Below are 18,150 nucleotides of genomic sequence, written 5' to 3' on the forward strand. Positions count from 1 at the left end.
ATTAGAAACGAGATACTCGGGATAAATAATTTTGGAGAAGTTATCTGAATATTTTTTTATGTATTATTTTATTGACTCGTTATCAAACGCAACGCACTCGCATCGTATACTGCATTTTTAATCCTTTGGTTTAGATATGTAATTTGTGCAGAGACTAAATATTATCCTTCGCTGCACCTAAATCGGAGACATGTTTAACGCAGGTATAGAGAATAATACAGTAAATATTGCGAAAGGACGTTAAACAGGATGAATGTGCGTGGCAAGTACGATACACGTAGCAGCACTTAGAATATAGAGTTACGCATAAAATACGCTTTCTCTTCGTAACACTTTAAGAAAAAAAGATGAAAGTAATTTATTAGATGCGCATTTTTTACGAGTACTTGTTATTCTTTATACAACGATTCTTTTAAATGTGCGATCGATTCTATAATCGCTTCATATATAGATGTATTTCTTTAACAAAGCGTAATGCAATATTAAGGAATTTTTTTTTTATATTAATTGATAATAGGTACATAGCATTACAATGTTTATTAACTCTCGCGATATGTGAATATTCGAAACACGTCTGTATAGATACCTCTTTATGTTATGACTTATACTGCGTCAAATATATTATAAAAGAATATGGTTCAACGGAATCTTTTTTTATATCGTTTGAATAATTTGACTTTAAGTACAAATTATATCGGTAAATCGAAATTCCGCGTGAAGAATATTCTATATATTATGGAAATTATTGTTGCGACGAATCGAGTATCTTCAGAGGTACATTTTAGGAAGTATAGCCGCAATGAATCAGACAAAAATCCGATCCAACGATCGCGATGGTAATCAAATAATATTCACGACACGCGATCGTTATCGGATTTTGTCGTTTCTTCATACTTTCTTTATTAAGAGACTCGTAAGAAAGGGGGTTGGGACTCCTCTTTTCTCGAATCTCGTCACAAGTCCTACATTCGACGTCCACGTTTCGACTTCATAGCATCCTCGAGAGGACGAGGAACGCCATCGATGCGGCTAGGTTTATCATCGCGGCATTCATTGTGGATGCGGCTGAGAATTGGAGTTTGTTCTTTAGATCTTCCGGCACGTCCACGTAGACCTTATCGATTCCCACGTCTCTGATCAATTTCGAGAGCTCCGTGGCGTTGACGGTATCACCATCCGACGACCAGATCGTCAGTGTCGCGTTGGTGAACGTCGTGTTCTTCAATAACGTCTTTATAACATCGATATTGTTCGCCACGAGGCCGGCTCGTACGGGATAAGTTACCGGTTGGGTAACTTTATTTTCCTTCAGAGTGTCGACCATCGTTTGAATCTGCTTCAAACTATATCGACCCTCGGTGATGTTGAGTTCTTTTCCATATCTAAAATATTGACGGATAGTTAAATCTCTCAATCGTGTAGTATACGGTTAAATAAATAAATAAAAAAAAAAATTTACTAATTTATTAGGATTATACAAGTCGGATACAAAAAAAAAAAAAAAATAAAATTTACAATTGCAATTTAATATCGATGTATCCATCAATATCTTTATTTAGATATCAAGCAATTTGACACTAAAATTTTATTTCCTGTAAATAATGACGATTTTTTCCAAGCAATATTTAAAAATATCTGTCTTATTATTTATTCGTCGATTTTTTAAATATTTTTATTAATATACGTCTTTGACATTGACGTGTATCCGACGTGTATCGTACGTATTTTATTAAAGCGCTAAGTTGATTATCTCCTCTCAGGGACTTTATATTTATAACTCTCCTTTTTATAAGAGATCGCTCCATGGTCACGATATATATTTCTTTGCTTATACGGTTAATTAATTACAAGGTTATATGTTAGAAACTGTTGTTAACTCTGTTCACACAAGTGCGTGTTGATCTTGTTAAATTACCTGGTTGTCCAGCCGACGGAGAGGATGCTCTCTGGTATAGTTTCCTTAGCCCCTTTCAAAAAATCTTTCGCATTAAGCGAAGCAGTAGTAGCGTCCACAGGTCCAGGAATAATGTCCGCATTGAGGAATACCGGGAACGTCAGCTGGACAAATAAATGTTTTATTTATATTTCATTTTTCAAAAAAAAAACACGTTTTATATACTTACATTAAATATATACACATATATATACGCACGTTTGCTCGCAGTCTTGCGAGAATGGGCTTACTATTCTCGAATGCTTCATTGGATTTAAAGTCCAGTTTGATGCCTTTCGTATTGTTACTGTGAATGTTGAGCTCGAGGAAATTCTCGAGCGACAGGTCACTCTCAACGGCCGGTGGATGCGCCATTATCGGGATATCAGTCTGATTGGTATTGCTAAGTTTTCCCATAACGACGTCGGCTTCCAGCATCATGATGTTCTCTTTAAAAAGGAAAGTCGGTTGTCTGTTCGTTCGTATGTGTGTGTGTGTGTGTGTGTACATATATGCAAGTGTGTGAGGTAGCTTGAGACGACCGGCTGGGCGGGAGGAGGGTTCTGGCATGTGCATATACGTGCAGCGAATATCGATTACTCCCTAAAGAGGCTGGAAGATTGCCGGATCCACACGTTTGTCAGTGTTAACGCTCAAATGAACGAAAAATCCAGCTTCTTCATGATGAAGGCCGTAGAGACTGACGTCAGATTGTCAAGTTGTTGGAAAAGAAACGAGCAGTTTTTACGAGCTAAAGCTACGACATCTCTTTCTTCTGGATATCAAAGCCATCATTGTAGACTTTCAGCAAGCTGTGCAAGGTATTATAAAAGAGGATAAGCGTTTTTCTCATGTAATAGATTGTGATAATTTTTTAAAAGTGTGTGATAGAAATATGCAAGAAAGTATATAATCGATGGGGAAAGGATGAAGAGATTTAGAATTCTGATTCTCAATATAATATTTTTATCATTGAAAGACATATAGTCGCGGAATTAAATTATGAAAGTCAAAAATCAAGGAATCAAGGATCTTCTTTCGCAATTACTTTGCACTTTGGTACTTTATTGAGATTCAAAGAAGGTAGGAATGTACTTTTCGAAAACTTTGCATCGTGACGCGACTGCGTACAAACGACTTATCTACGAGGATTCAATCGTATACGGAGATAGAAAATTTAAATACGAAGACATGAATTTTTTCCTTCAAGTTGAAGCGCAAAGTTGAGAGAATTTTCGTTTCCTCGAGAGAATAATTCCAGTTCAAAGTTGGCGTATATTCCGTATCGAGATACGAAATGTATGTACATGCATATCAAGGGAAAGATGCCTGTCGAAAATACGAGACTTTAATCAGTTCCACTTATATTTTATATAGACTTGCTTTGTGAAGGCGTGTGAGATAAATCATGTAAAGCGGATACTGCATAAAGCTTTCTCCCTTGCTGTCGATATTTCTGAAAGCGCACTTTTCAAGGACGTCCCACACCATTATTTAAAGCGCGCCGATGTAAAAATACATGTCACTATGCGGGCTGACACAAAGATACGCGCAATTGAACTCGATATGGGATATTCGCGAGGGGGTGACAAATGCAAAAAATGCGTCGGCATTGAAAATTAACGTCATAAAATATGCCACCCAAGTCCATTAATTAATAATATATTGACGATCGAAAGTGGCGAAATTAAAGTAAATTAGCATCTTGCCGGGACGCGAAATTTTCGCCGAGGCTATTTCCGATTGTTCAATATTAAATATTTATCGTGACTGTTACACGTTTGCAACCAAAACAGTTCAAGGTGCCGCGTCGCAAATAGATATATACATATCTCAATTATTTGTAATATTTAATATTATATATTTTCATCGACTATTATTATTATTATCATCAATGTATTTATCAATTACTGTCTGCTGATATGAACCATTTAGAGAGAATCTTGTGTAATATCATCTTTTGCAATCTTATTGGCGTAGTAGCGTTATGTCAGCGTTAATCTTTAAGCGATCACGTTACGAAAGTATAACTTTATTAATTTCATTGAAATATTATAAAAATATTATCTTAAATAAATCTCTTCTGAATGCATTAAAACCGTCATGGCCATGTTCAGGCTTTAAATAAAAAAATGTATTCAAAAGTCCATCAACATTTTAACGATGTCGATTTTACGTGAAAGAAAACGTCCTGGTTTAATAATTAAAAATTTTTCTTATCTACAAAAACAATAGGATGCTTATTAAAGTTGCGTCAAATACCTTCAAAGCAATCGTCGCATTTCCAACAATGCCGGCGATATCCGAGCACGCGGGAATAATTAGAGTGCCATCGCTCTCTCCTCTTCATCTCTCGAGTGCAATAAACGGAGAACGAAGGGAACGTAGACTACGATTTCGTGATCGACTTACCTGACAAAAGTACCGTGTCCAATTTCGTCAAGTTATTGACGGCATGCGCCCAGACAATCTTCGTGAGATTGCCTTTGACGTTGGGGAAGAACTTGATCGGATCCGGCGAAATATGGCAGCACGAGCTGTTGTTGTTGCACATGGCAGCCTCTGAAACACCAAAAGCCACATCTAAGCTGTATTTTACAATATAAAGCCATGTTTCGCATTTACACCAGTAACGTGCACGGACTTGACCTTCTCTCCATCAATATTCCCGAGACCGCGCGAACCATGACCCAATATTCGCTTCATAATTGAGCGAGGACTCGAGAATTTCTCGCGGCAACCGGCTGTTCTCTCTCCGAGACGAAGCGACGGAGAGAACCTTATTCGCTCTCCTTCTATTGTCTCGTTCGATCGATATAATCACGTTCATTTGTCACGAGGGGTTTCCAACTACCGTGGTCGGCTAGCGAGCTGAGCGACCGCGAATCCGGGTGTCATCTCGCCGAGATACACACACACACACACACACACACACACACACACATATATATATATATATATATATATTGCTTATTCCGGCGCGGCGAAATCTTCTTTTTTCAGTTTTTTTTTATTCGCTCGGCGGCGTAAATATCGATATAAATGAATTATATACGTCATAGAACCGTATGTAGTCGGGAGAATAAACCTATACGCGCTCGGGGACGTGTCAGTATGAATTAATAACGGGATTGCGTCGGAAAATTCCACAGTGCGCTCCTCGGCTCTCTTTCTTCGGCGGGTTAGACCATTTCCGGTACATTCCGAGCCATATGGTGAACAAACTTCGCGCGTCGAATGACCCCTTCGAGGCAGATTACGAGGGCGATTGGCTTCTCTTTAGACTACGTCTTTTTATGAATGGCCAATAGCGGAGCCAAGTCCGTTAAAAATTTGCTTTGATCTTCAAAATAAAATTCGATAGCGAATTTTACAGAAGTAAGCGAAATTTCATAGCGAGACGGCAAATGTTTCTCTTAATTAAAAATTTCTTCCTGTTTCTCTCTCTCTCTCTCTCTCTCTCTCTCTCTCTCTCTCTCTCTCTAAAAGAGGAAACGATTAGCGATTTTAGACACGGTACGTTCGACAATGCGGGTGTGTCACTTAAAGTTTAATATCGATCGTGATAAAAAAGTTTGTGACTAATCAACTTCACGACCCGCAGCCAATGTTTGTTCCTTGTCCACTACCAGTTTGTAATCGGAGCAAAAATTTGACGGAGAATCTTTTTACCGCGTAGAAATCGCAGATTGGCCGGATTAAATTACTAATACTCGTTAAATTATTCGGAATTAGTCATTTATTTTTTGTAAAGTTTTTCTGAAAAACTTTTCTTGCGCGAAGAATCGATAGCTAGCCGTGCCAATGATTCCGACTGACCCCTTTCCGATCCAGTGATCACGGACTAAATGTGCACGGTCAATGGAAATATGCTGAGCTGGCGTTTTTTTTTCCCCCCTTCCATTAATAGTAGCTTTCTATCCGTACATTTCCGCAGTTTATAGCTAAAATAACTATCGAACTGTGCGAATATTTTCTGAAGACTTTAAATTTTTATCTAAAGTCCATATATACGCGTTGTACAGAGATACAAAATGTTTGTGTCACTTGGGAAAGAATACATCGTTGTACAAGAAAAATTTACTTATAGCTAGATGGAAGAACCGTGAGCAAATTGCATTTGCCGAGCAATGCGAGTGATAACAAACTTTAGCGCGACCACTCCCGGGTTAATTTAATGACATTCCTACGAAGAGCTAATGCTCGTTCGTGTACTTAGACACACGATAGCAAGGGGGGGGTGAGTCAGCAAATATTATTTGAATTGGTCACGCCATATTAAATTCGTTTTGATTCTCGTCACTCGTGAACCGTTTCATATGTAGCAAGTTTTTAAATACCTTTTGAAAATCTTTTTTCTTGGAATCGCGCTCAACATTGGTGTTTATCAATATGTCCTCGCGTACGTTGTCCTTGTCAAATATCCGAGCTTTCCCCACATTTTACCGGACGTATCATCGCTACAGTGTCTTTACGAAACGGTCGTTTCTTGTATGGCAATCTCGTATAAAGACCATACTGTACTCGAACCGGTCCAACCACGAGGGAAAACCGTGAGAGAGCGGTCCTCCTTTTTTGTTACGAGATCCGTTTGTGTGCGCGATCGAACGCTATGAGATCGAGGCGATTGAACTGGTCGAGTTCAGGCAAACTAATTGGCTGGACAACCGATCGTCTGTTCTCTCGCGGTTTTTCGACGATACAAGCCGTTGCACCGCGTAAACCGATGATTTTATTATCGCGGTTGGAATTGTGCAATTCTTCCGCGTCACACGACTCGGCAAAGGTAAACATTTGTTTTTTCAAACGCATAGCGTCATGTGCATTCAACGTCAATGTATGTTTTTACCGATCCGGAAATGTCTAATTTAAAAAACGCATGCGCGACATCTTCCACATGTATCTATTGTATAAAATAGTGTTGCAATGAAGTCTTGCAACAAATTGAAATATCCACTTTGCGCACGCGAACAAAGTAAAGAACTAATTAAACATAGAAATAGAAGTTACATTGTTTGATTAATTGATTGATTGATTAATGAATTTGACTTTGCGACTAGAAAGTTTCTCTTAAGACAATAATATATTTGCGTACAATTCGTTTAAAGAGATGAAACCGTAGCACACATGGAGAAAAAAAAGAAATCTTATTAAAAAATTTAATTAAGAAGAAACGATATTTTTTTATGATCCATGAAATAATAAAAACTATATTTTTCAATTTATAAATATAATCCTGTAATATCAAATATGCAGGAAGATAAATTATGATAACAATATATAAATATATAAATTTACGCACTTGAGACGTACGGGAAAATAATACCAATATGCCAATGTAAACCATTCACTGCTGATCCCGTGTAAAATTTCGTTTTAACAACCTTCGATATTTCCAAGCCGAGCATCAATTTTTATTGTATTCTCGTTTCACCGTAGAATGTCAAATGTCACGAATTTCATATCGGCTGTACAATGTCTCGAATTACAAGCACTTTATTGCGACCCGTATTTTCTTAGCTCGTACGTGACGTGTCGTGGATACAACGAGGATGCAACAATGAAATCGCATCGGACTTCCAGCTCCGTGAACAGGACCACCGCGTCGGCGGCCTGGCTGCCTCTCTCGCGATATACGAAAGAATTCCGATGCCCTCGTGGGCTGATAAAAGCATCTTTCACGCGTCACTGCGCCGCGTATAGTTTGCAAATAATCGCGACTACCAACGTTCTCTTTCGCTTAGAATGTGCTTCTGAAGGCTCAAGTCATCTCGCCGGCGAGGCGGAGCCTCGTTTCGATGGATTTTGCCTTAGTCAGCCGACTGACAAAGCGTGACTTACCGCATCTATTACCAACGAACTTGAGTTTCGATTAAAGTAGGAATCGACTGTTCGAGAGCAGCAATTCGGAACTTTAACCGGAATTTGATATCTCGCGGATTTATCTGACAGAGTTTCATGTTAGTCGAACTAGTTCTATGGAAATGCAGAACAAATCGTTGATTGTTAGATATTTATTCATAGGAATTAGCAACTTGTTCGACATAATCAATATTTGTGGTCCTGGTAATCTGGAAAGATTTGGTCAAAATGTAAAAAAATTATATTTGATTTCTTTTTTATTTATTATATTGTAATGTGCCGTTAGCTCGCGCGCACGAAAGAGAAAGAGAGAGAGAGAGAGAGATGTGTTATTAAATTATCGATTTTAACTAATTCATGTAATGCCAATGATGTATGGTTATATATTCGATCATTTTCCAAGATGAGAAATCAGGTTACGGGTATTACGAACAATTACGTTATTAATTCCGTAGAACTGCGCAATCGCGTAATGATTTATGTGTTATGTCATCAAATGTAAAATGTCAATGATAAATAATAATGTGCAGGTAGTCCGACAAACAGCTGATGGGCCATCTGTCTCGCTTATTCCGAGCTGTTCAAACTGAGAATGTATCTCGTATACATTTTACATTTATCACATATATTTTAAAATACGATATCGTGTTTTTCTAAATCGATTACTTCATTGTTTGCTGAAAGAGGTTTCACATAAGTTTGAATAGTGCCACGAGTGGCATTTTGATATCGGAAGGTAGAAAATCAGCCATGTCGGATTATGTCGGCCGCTCGTGCCGGCATAGCGAAGAGTATATCGTTACAATGTAAAGGATTGATCCATTAATATATGCAACAAAATCTGTTCAATTTTATTAAAGCATTAACTTCCGATAGAAAGTTTTTTTTTACAACTGTTTATTATATATTGCTATTTTACCAAGAAATTTTCCATTAAATTAACGGAGCTTAAGATATAATTACGGACTTGCAACATGGATTATCAAGTCGAAGATTTCACAGAATTCGACCTCTCGCGGATCACACGTGTAGAATATTAATTCCGAATTTAATACCGAAATTCGCTATTCGGACTTACTGTGATTAATTATGAAGATATGGCTACCTGGTGAATTCAGATGTTACAAGTTATAACACGTGATAATAATATGTGTTCTCTCATTTTTTTTTTCCCCCCGAGAATTTTGGTCAGGATTGGGATAGTATAAATCATTTGATGTTAACCGCCTTACACAAAACAAAACTACGGTTATCTGTTAAAAATAAGTGTTCTCTCGTTTGGTCATTTATTTAGAATTTATAGATTAAAATTTTTTATTTAGAAATATTAATTGTCGTTTAATACGCCGAGAATGGTCGTCGTTTTTTACGCGATGACGATTTTTCTTCGATCTCAACTGTTCATGCTCGAGCGTGATTTATAGAATCGATTTGCGAGCATTGCGTCTTTTAAATTTTAAAGTCAACGACCGCATCTACGGAAAATTTCCGATTTCTACATCTTAGTTAAACTTATTCGGGCATAATCTTTAGGTATACCAAACGCACATAATATACTTGCATATTCCAGCGTACAACAGAACGATGAATTTGTTCTGCTTATCGCGGATAAACATGTCGTTATCGGTTTGATAGTTTTTTTTTTTTTTTCCATTTCATATAAACGTTATATCGTCTGGCGAGTTCCATTCAGGTGATGTCGTCAAATAAAAATGATCTCTTCGGTCGTGACTCTTCGATACAGATAAGATTAAAATTGCATTGTGTTACCGCTTTCTCTACTCATATGACATTCTCTTTGTCGAAATGCGATAAAAACCGGTTTATAATATAAAGCCAGATTACGGCGCGGTTGTTTGGCGCCGGAATGATTGTCTTTTCGAATAAGTACTCGTCGATAATTTATTTGCAACACAGGATTTTACAGACCGTTTCAATATCGTATCGGAATAACCTTGTAACGGGCTGCGTAAATAACATCGCGATCCAACCTCGCACACTTGTTTTCATCGCGTTTATAACGCTTCTCGATACGAATTATTCATGACGAGTCATTGTACTCCGTCTGGATGTTCGCGCGATTGATGCGATTCCGCTTCTCATTGCTATCAGTGTTTTGCTTTTGCAACGAAATGCGATGCACGATTTACTTTTCATTGTCATGCGGATGTTCGGTATCTGTCTGAGTACGTCATGGTAACTTGCGACATGAAATAATATAATAATATTGATGACGAAATATATTTAATATTAAAACATTTTTTTACAACTAAAATACAGGTTATTAAAGAAGATTATTGTTAAAGACTGTCGACATACGCATCGTGGAATTTCGTTAATCCTCATGGATCATACATTTCAAATTTTGCGCGAAGTTATTGCTCAACTGATATAAATCATTAATTAATTGCCTCCTGGCAATTATGCTGCCTATCCCATTCATTTTCCTAATGAGAATCACTTGCGTCATGAGATCTCATTCCCAAGAGTTTTAACCCTTTTTACACTAATTGTTTACGTGTCTTTTATCTTAGTCCCGGAGGAAGATATCGTATACTGGTACTAACATCCACATCTTTCATTATCATATTCAGGGTCGCGGATAGATACGATTCTCGTTTGCTGATGTATCGAAATATTTATTACTAGAAATTACATCGATCTTTTCATTTTTATACTTTCCGCGCACTGTCTGCTTATAGCGTCTATATCCGTAAATCGTTGATGTAGGAACGGGCAAAGAAATACTAAAAACAGTTTATTTTTCTACTATTTTCGTGCACGGGGTATGCTGTAACTTATATGCCATCGGTATCATCACGGTCGCGGCGTTAATCTATTTTCGCAGACGCTTCATTTATAAGCAACCATGCAAGCATCGCGGGAGGTATCGGATCGTAGCGTATCTTTGATCAACTCTCTTTTTAGCGGCGAGTATTATGACAATGCCGAAAAAAAATGCATTTGGAAAATATTTGTGTTTATCACTATTTTTTTTTTTTTAATTTGGCAAATATTTACATTAATTGTTTCGATCGGAATTAATCACTCCGTATTATTCATGTGTCGTCGGGAAAGGAAAATAATGTTCGCGTCGACAGCGAAGGAATTTGCGTTAGGCAGGAAGTAGGAAGAGGAAGAAAAAAGAAAGAGACGCATGTCGGTGATGCATAATAAATATCCCCACGTGTCATGGGATTAATTGTGTTTCCGCTGTGTACATCGAGAGGCGGCGCTGATTAAAATTAAGGATTAATTTAATGTAAGAACACCTGAAGAGGCACCTCACCGAGTGCACGAACGTACCTATATACGTCGAACGGCGTGCGTCACTCGTGAGATTATTATTAGCGATCCTCGATCGGGGGACGGATCGAGACGAGGATTTATTACGTGTCATCGCGGTCTCCAAATCGTATCCTCTATCATCCTGCAATCTTTCTCTTTCGGTTTGGAAACTTTACCGGCGATCGCGTGCTCGAATTAATACTTGGGAAAAATTTATTATGCATTAACAAGGAATGTGAGATAATTTAGAAAATTTAATTGATTACAATCAACATTTAATTTATCTCTGACTCACGGATTTCGAGCCTTGTTATCTCATACAGTCCGTTTCTCACCTTTATCTTCCTTAAGTGGGGTATGCCGTAAATTGAATTAAATTATGGAACTTTCCGTGTGGAGAAATGCCTTTTCTCGTTGAAATCGTTTATTTGCTCGCCGCGAAATCGAACCTGTCGGGATATCTGAATCGACGTGATCTATAAAAAGTCTTGGGTTGTAAAATCACTATCCGTTCTATTCTAAATCAGCGGTACGTCGATTTCATTCTCCGTCGTAAGGAAAGTTTTTAAACATCTCTTGATTTTTATTTTCGGAATCGAGTGGAAAATTCCGCGAACGCAGCTATATCGTCGAGCCTCAGTTTTGAAGGCTTCATCCGTTAAACCCAATGTAAACTTAACGCGCGACTCGAACAAGATATCTTCCCTTTGGCGATGCCAAGAGGAGAAACGACGTGACAAAAAAAGAAAATCGATACGTCTATCAGAGGGAGTGTATAGGCTTTTCAATGCGCGAGGCGCACCCCTACAGGTTTTACGACGTTTGAGAAAGATATTTTAGACACGGATTTCATGATCTGCTAATTGTCAGGTTCGTAATTGTCTTGCGCAGAATGTGGCTTTAAAATAGAATTGATATACAACGGCTAGTTTCTCTTGCGCAGTTCCTCGGTTTTAAACTGTTCGCAAACGAATACGACTATCACTCTCACCGCGCTGATTTATGTCCTCGAAAGTAACATTATATCGAGCTGTCAACAAAAGCTGTCGCTTTGGTTCGCGTCACGTATATTACCGATGAAGAGGCTAAAAGAAAGAATGAGATCTCTATAATATTCTTACAAAAGTAATTTCATAATTTCAATTCAGTTGATTTCGATGATTTATTTTTTTCTTGTAGTAACGAGATGATTTTGAAGTAAAATATTCATTTGATATATTGTTACTCAGACGTTCTCAATTAAAAAACAATCCGCATTTAAATCATTCATAAACAACTGATTCTAAAAAGCCACCGTTGTTGCGTAATAAAAGTGATAGTTCAATAAATTTACCCGCATAAATCTATCATTTATTTTCGGAGCACGCGATGTAAATGAAGATATATTACACCATATATATATATACATCGAAATATCATGTGTCCTTCAGACAATTCCGTTTTAAACATTATAAATTGCGTTATGTCAAACTTACGGATCACCGTTAGCAGTATCGCGATCGTCGTGATCATGGTACTCGCCATGGTCCTCGATGCCGGGTGTACCGAAATCGCAATGGGGTGCCCGACAAAAGAAGGGACGGCTCGGCGTGAGAGAGAAAGAGAGGTAAAGGCGATGGGGAGAGAGAAAGACACGCAACACGAACCGATGCGGCTCTTTCACGGTTCTTCCGCAAGACGCCCGGTCAACTCGACGGCCTCGAAACGACTGGCTGTCTCCACGAGAGGAGCGGTTGGTCGGCCGATCGTCGAAATCCAGGCTCGTAGATAATGGCACGTACAGGCAGCCGGTCATATTTCGCGGCGCCGCAATGCCGCGCCGGTACACACGTGTTCTCTCACCACTTCCCCGCTCGGGGGAACCGGGCCCCCAGCACGAATCACAAAACGTGGGGTCGCAAACGGTCGAGAGGCCTTAGGGGAGAAAAAAAAGAAAGGGAGAGGGAACGGAAGGACGATGCGTGGATCGAATTGAAAGTCGTTTCGAGACGCAAGAGTTAGAAAGGATTCGTCGCTGTCATAGTTTATCGCGGCCTCGGTCGATACGGGATTTCCGCGTGGGACATTCGCGACAGACTGTGATATATGTACTTGCGCTACCGGAAGGAAAGACCCGCGATCGCTGAAATATCGGCACGAACAGGTAGATCGATCGTCGCCCAAAGCCGCGCCTGGAGATTGGAAAATCTGTAAAAAAAAAAAAAAAATCAGGATTTTCCGGTTTTTTCACCCCTCATTAAACCGTACGTTTAAAATACAGCTCTATCCCTTGTACGACCGGGTAGGAAGTTATAAATATATTAACGAATACGCGAATGTATTACACATGCTTATATCATAATGTATTTTATAAGGAAAAAATTATTAAATGGACAGAAAGATATAAACGATCGTAATCTATTCAGACTTGAAATAAATATCCTTGAATGTATGATGACACATGCGCAATCTAAAGTAGATGGTCGTGTACCTATTTGGTTACTATTCGAATAATCGTATTATACTTTTACACAGCAATACTTTTATAAGTTGTTATGATAAGCAATTTTTTACACGTTACACATTATATTTGTTAGATTTTCATGGCAACTTTAAAAAAGCAAGATCGATCAAACAATAAGAGCTTTAATCAGTCGACTCGCGATATAATGTTTTATCAATACTACATTCAATTAATTCGGCGGTTAAAAGCGACACCCTTACGGGACTTAATCGACTGAAGCGGCTTCGATGGGGGTGGTTTTCTGAAAGGACAAGAAGGCTGACGATATACGTGCCATAAGCACGATTAAACGGGGTTGTGTAGTTATCGTGCGTTGTTTTACGCAAAGTTCATCGTGACTCTGCTCGACATGTGTTTGGTACAGGATCCCCAAACGAACCATACATGTAGGCGACAGGGGTCGTTTTCGTGACTCTCGGCGCGGCACGGAGGGATGAAACATCTGCCGAGGGTTCACGACCGTAGGGCGGGCGCTAAGCACCAATTTCGCAAACTTTTATATTTGGTAAAACACATTTACCATTCTTCATTTTACGAAGCGAAAAACTTTTTTCTAACAAGACACATAATCTTCCTCGAGAGGAGAAGTGGCGCTTAACATTTTTATTCATGGATTGTGATGGGAATAATTAAATCCTTTCATCCTAAATTATTATGTTTATTTATTTTTTTTTTTTTAATGAAAAATCTTAGTATATTCTAAAAATATTTCTTAACTGTGACATTTTTTTCAAGAAACTTTTGCGAGAAAACGTAACTTTAGTAGATCAGTAAAATTCAACGAGATGATAATTAGATTTGCGAATCATGTCTTTTAAGCGTGACTATTAAACACTGCATTTCTCGGTATCGGGATATTGGTGAATTGTTACTGTCTCCTTATCTATATATAGTGAGTCCGGTCGTATTATGCGACAAATTTACGCGATATGTTAGACGCGTAATATTTTGTGGAAAAATGCGTCTTATCGCTTTATCTGCGCTAACGAAAGCAATTCACAGGGTGATGTTTCTAGCAAGAGATATTGAATTTATGAATAATTGTTTTCTTGTATCCAGTATCAAATTCTCGAAACATCTGCATATTGTAATTTAAATTATTAAATGCTATAAATTTCTGTACATGCATGTCTTATTTTCCACAAAAAAAAAAAAAAAAAAAAAAAACCGTAGTAACTATTCGCGATTATATTAATGAAATATAAACTTATAATTACCTCTAACGAGAGAGAAAATTAACATCTGATATGTGACTATAAATTAAATTCATTTAATTAAATATTCAATTGCATTCTATATGTATTCACGAATTTTATGCATTTTCTATATTTACTCTTTCTTTATTAATATTATATAATTTATATCGCTTATATGTCTATAACTAATCTAGAATCGGCCAATGCGAATCTTGTTCTCTTAACTATGTCTGTTTGTAATGTTTGTAAGAGGCACAAATATAATTATCGTTTACGTGTATAAGCTGGCACGACGGGTCAACGGTGTTAATGAGTTAATTTCGCGAATAAACGTCACGCTATTTTGCGGAGAGAAGGACGATTTATATTTATTTAACGCTGGAATTACGGCCTTTTTGTGCTTTTTAAAACTGACTCGTTCCTCGGAGAACTTCTCTCTTGAACAATCTCGTTGCAACACAGGTAATGTTTGCTCGAAGTTCGTGACCCTGATACAATAAGCCATTATGCATCATTGATTATACTCTCGTTTTATATCTGATAGCGCACTCGCGATAGCGCAGTTAATATTGAATGAAGAAAATTAGAGACGCTCACGACGCGCGATATGATTTATGTCATTTTATTTCCAGTGTAGTTGAGAATATCGGCTGCGAGAGCTTTTTTAATATTCGCGATGGCCATTTTCAGTCAGCCGATGGACGTTTTCAATTATGCGAAACGTTCGATTTTTATTCAGAAAGTATCTTCAGCGTAACTATTGCATTCTTCGTCTTCCCGATGACGTCTTTGCGGGACGTATCGATCTTTTTCAGAGTTTCGTGAAACGATTTTGAAAGAAAATCTGGAGACCGTGAAAATGTTCGACTTATAGAGGTAAAGTGCGAGGAGATGTTTTTAAATCATTCGCGCGTTCTGTTTTCGATGAGGATCGGTAATTCTGCCGATACGTTTCTCGTCCATTTCCCAAATTTTTTAATCGGGTCTGGCGCCACGATGAGATACGATAAGGAAAGAAATGTCTCCGCGAGACAATGGCAAACGCTATCCTTTGTTGCTTAGAGTCGAAATTCCCCGTTGAGTTCGCTCAGGTATATCTGCTTTAAAAGACGTTCTATGCTCGGGCGCGACATGCAGATGTGACAATTAGACGTTCCAATTTTCACCCGTATGCTAATACCATCGCAAATTTCACTCGCCAGTGCGGCAAAACAAAGAACGAAGCTGAATCCGGGTGAATCGGAGTGTTTCCTCGACAGCAAATCTCCATCCACGTTCCCGTGGGCAATCTTTTTTGCAAGCTTCATCGACGATAGACGAAATAGAGCAAGTTTATCAAGATTGCGTAAGATTGCGTTAGATAGACACATTTAAAAAAAAATGGAGCGTTTTATGCGAATCTTTTTACTTCAATATTTTTAATCTTTCTTCTTTTTTTTTGCAATGAAGAACGCTTTAATTCACTGATGATTAATGAGACATATACTTACATAAATGTAGAGTAATGTCATGTTTTTAAAGATTGCGTAAATGTTACATTCGCTCACTGTCTATAATAGGATAAGATAATGTTTCAAGTGTATGAAGGTAAAATTATTTTGTCGCTTTATCGTTTTATCGCCCGGAAATGCAAGAAACAATTATTAATGGATTTATCTTTCGAAACAGGCCGAAAGATATCTAACAAAAATTGTTTTCACTTTCCGATTATTTACTCGCGGTATCAATAGCTATTGATATTTTCCGCAATGCGCTAGATCGCGAATCTGATTTTTATTCATGTCCTAAAATTCATCTGCTTACCTCGCTTGTTGTAACTCTTGGTATGTTTGTTTAGGGGCTTGTTTGCGTATTCACGCCTACGTACATATATTCAACATTCAAAATCAACAAATACGTGCCGCTTTAAATATGTGATTTTACTTCGCTCGAGTTACCCGCGCGCGATTCGTGTGATAAACAACTTTAGTGCATCGCGTGAAAAGAAAAGAAAAAAAAAAAAAAAAAAAAAAAGATGTGCGTGCGAATATTACACTTTTTGCTCGCCGCGCCGTGCATACCATATTTCGTCGTTATCGTCTCTCCTTGTTTTGCGCTTTGTTTCACGCACGTGTGTATATTTTGTTGCGCGTAACGGAAATTGAATATCGATGTCAAAGATGTTTTCCTATTATTTCCCATCTCGTTACAAATTTTCCGTGTAAAAAGTAAACATATAAATGTAGTTCGTATATACATATAATACAAGTGTAAAAAAATGTTCTCCTTCTCTAACTTTTTTTTTTCCCATAAATGTATAATAAATTTTACAATTATAAATATGATTAATTTTTATATGTTTTTAAATAATGTTTATATAGAACATAAATGTAAGAAATGTTCTTAACTCTAATAATTTTTGTTGGAGCATTTGAGTTACCGAGAGGAAGCGATAAAATAATAATAATAATAATAATAATATATAAGAAAGTTGTAAGGCTATTATCAGGATGACTCCTACAGAGATATGAATTCTACAGTTATATTCATCGATGATTTAATCACACGATTTTAAATACTTTATATTTGGTTTTGTGTTCAATATTTAAATATGATTTATTATTTTACAAATTTTTTAAAAGCACTACAAAATACAAAGGATTGCAATATGTACGTCTTATATATGAAGTGCAATTGCACTTTAGATCTGACCTTAGAAGACAAACGGCGTACTCGCAGTTACGAGACTCGTGATGATCGATGTAGGCACAATGTCTCACGAGTTCTTTATCAGCTTGGCGTTTCGAGGCATGCAGCGCCTGGCTTCCGTTATATTTAGATATTTTTCTTATTAATATTATATTTGTATATAATATGCGATGAGATAAATTAATATATTCTTACTTGAGTATGCTACACGGTAGATTCGCCAGTTCAATCGAAACTGTTCTTTGCAAACTCATTCCTTACGAAATTTTAATGACGTTTCTCACCGTGGAATGGCGTGCAAGTGTTACGTAGCGTGATAAATAAATCTTACGCGTTTTTGATGCTCAAAGCAAATTCCTTCATGTTTAAAAGTTAAAATAAACATGTATTCCGGTGTTTCGTGCAGATTTTAATATAAAATAAGATAATTAAAGGTACTCGAAAATGAAAGAAAACTTTTATTGGCAATGCAGTAATTCGCGTTAGCAATTTATGATAGTAGTAGTGAATATGAGTGTGTTACCTATCAATGATATGACAGTTTTAAAAAATGGGGCTGCCACTGTGTGTTTGTGAACATGTATAATAATTGAGGAAATATAGAAGATAAAAGTTTGATTTTGTCAATTTATTTAAAAAAATGAAATATAAAATAATACTACAAGAAAATCTACAAAAAG

General features: G+C 37.4%; 1 protein-coding gene across 7 annotated transcripts; it reads right to left on the reverse strand.

Moving 5' to 3' along the window:
• Window positions 1–49: 49 nt before the first annotated feature.
• LOC138932473 (protein FAM151B) lies at window positions 50–17,753 on the reverse strand. 7 transcript variants are annotated; one of them, XM_070294360.1, is made up of 7 exons: window positions 17,666–17,738; window positions 17,474–17,584; window positions 13,184–13,270; window positions 4,346–4,495; window positions 2,153–2,382; window positions 1,916–2,058; window positions 50–1,382 (listed from the first exon to the last, which is right to left on the reverse strand). In XM_070294360.1, exons 4-7 carry the CDS (start codon window positions 4,485–4,487, stop codon window positions 989–991), a joined length of 909 nt encoding a protein of 302 aa, XP_070150461.1. In that variant the 5' UTR covers window positions 4,488–4,495; window positions 13,184–13,270; window positions 17,474–17,584; window positions 17,666–17,738; the 3' UTR covers window positions 50–988. The 7 variants fall into 7 exon arrangements, with proteins under 7 accessions (XP_070150461.1, XP_070150460.1, XP_070150462.1 ...); XM_070294359.1 differs by having other exon boundaries at window positions 13,175–13,270; XM_070294361.1 differs by lacking the exon at window positions 17,474–17,584 and having other exon boundaries at window positions 13,175–13,270; window positions 17,666–17,753.
• Between the last annotated feature and the right edge of the window lie 397 nt (window positions 17,754–18,150).

The sequence above is a fragment of the Polyergus mexicanus genome, unplaced genomic scaffold, assembly GCF_030449975.1.
Source record: "Polyergus mexicanus isolate NDT 795.1 unplaced genomic scaffold, iyPolMexi1.0 SCAF_4, whole genome shotgun sequence".
Lineage (NCBI taxonomy): Eukaryota > Metazoa > Arthropoda > Insecta > Hymenoptera > Formicidae > Polyergus > Polyergus mexicanus.

Excerpts from the sequence above, each read along its gene's own strand:
- LOC138932473 (XM_070294358.1), bottom strand. The coding sequence starts at position 12,607 with ATGGCGAGTACCATGATCACGACGATCGCGATACTGCTAACGGTGATC. Across the intron at positions 2,059-2,152 it reads TCGCAAGACTGCGAGCAAAC|CTGACGTTCCCGGTATTCCT; the intron begins GTGCGTATATAT and ends TTATTTGTCCAG. Across the intron at positions 1,383-1,915 it reads TCCGTCGGCTGGACAACCAG|ATATGGAAAAGAACTCAACA; the intron begins GTAATTTAACAA and ends TCAATATTTTAG.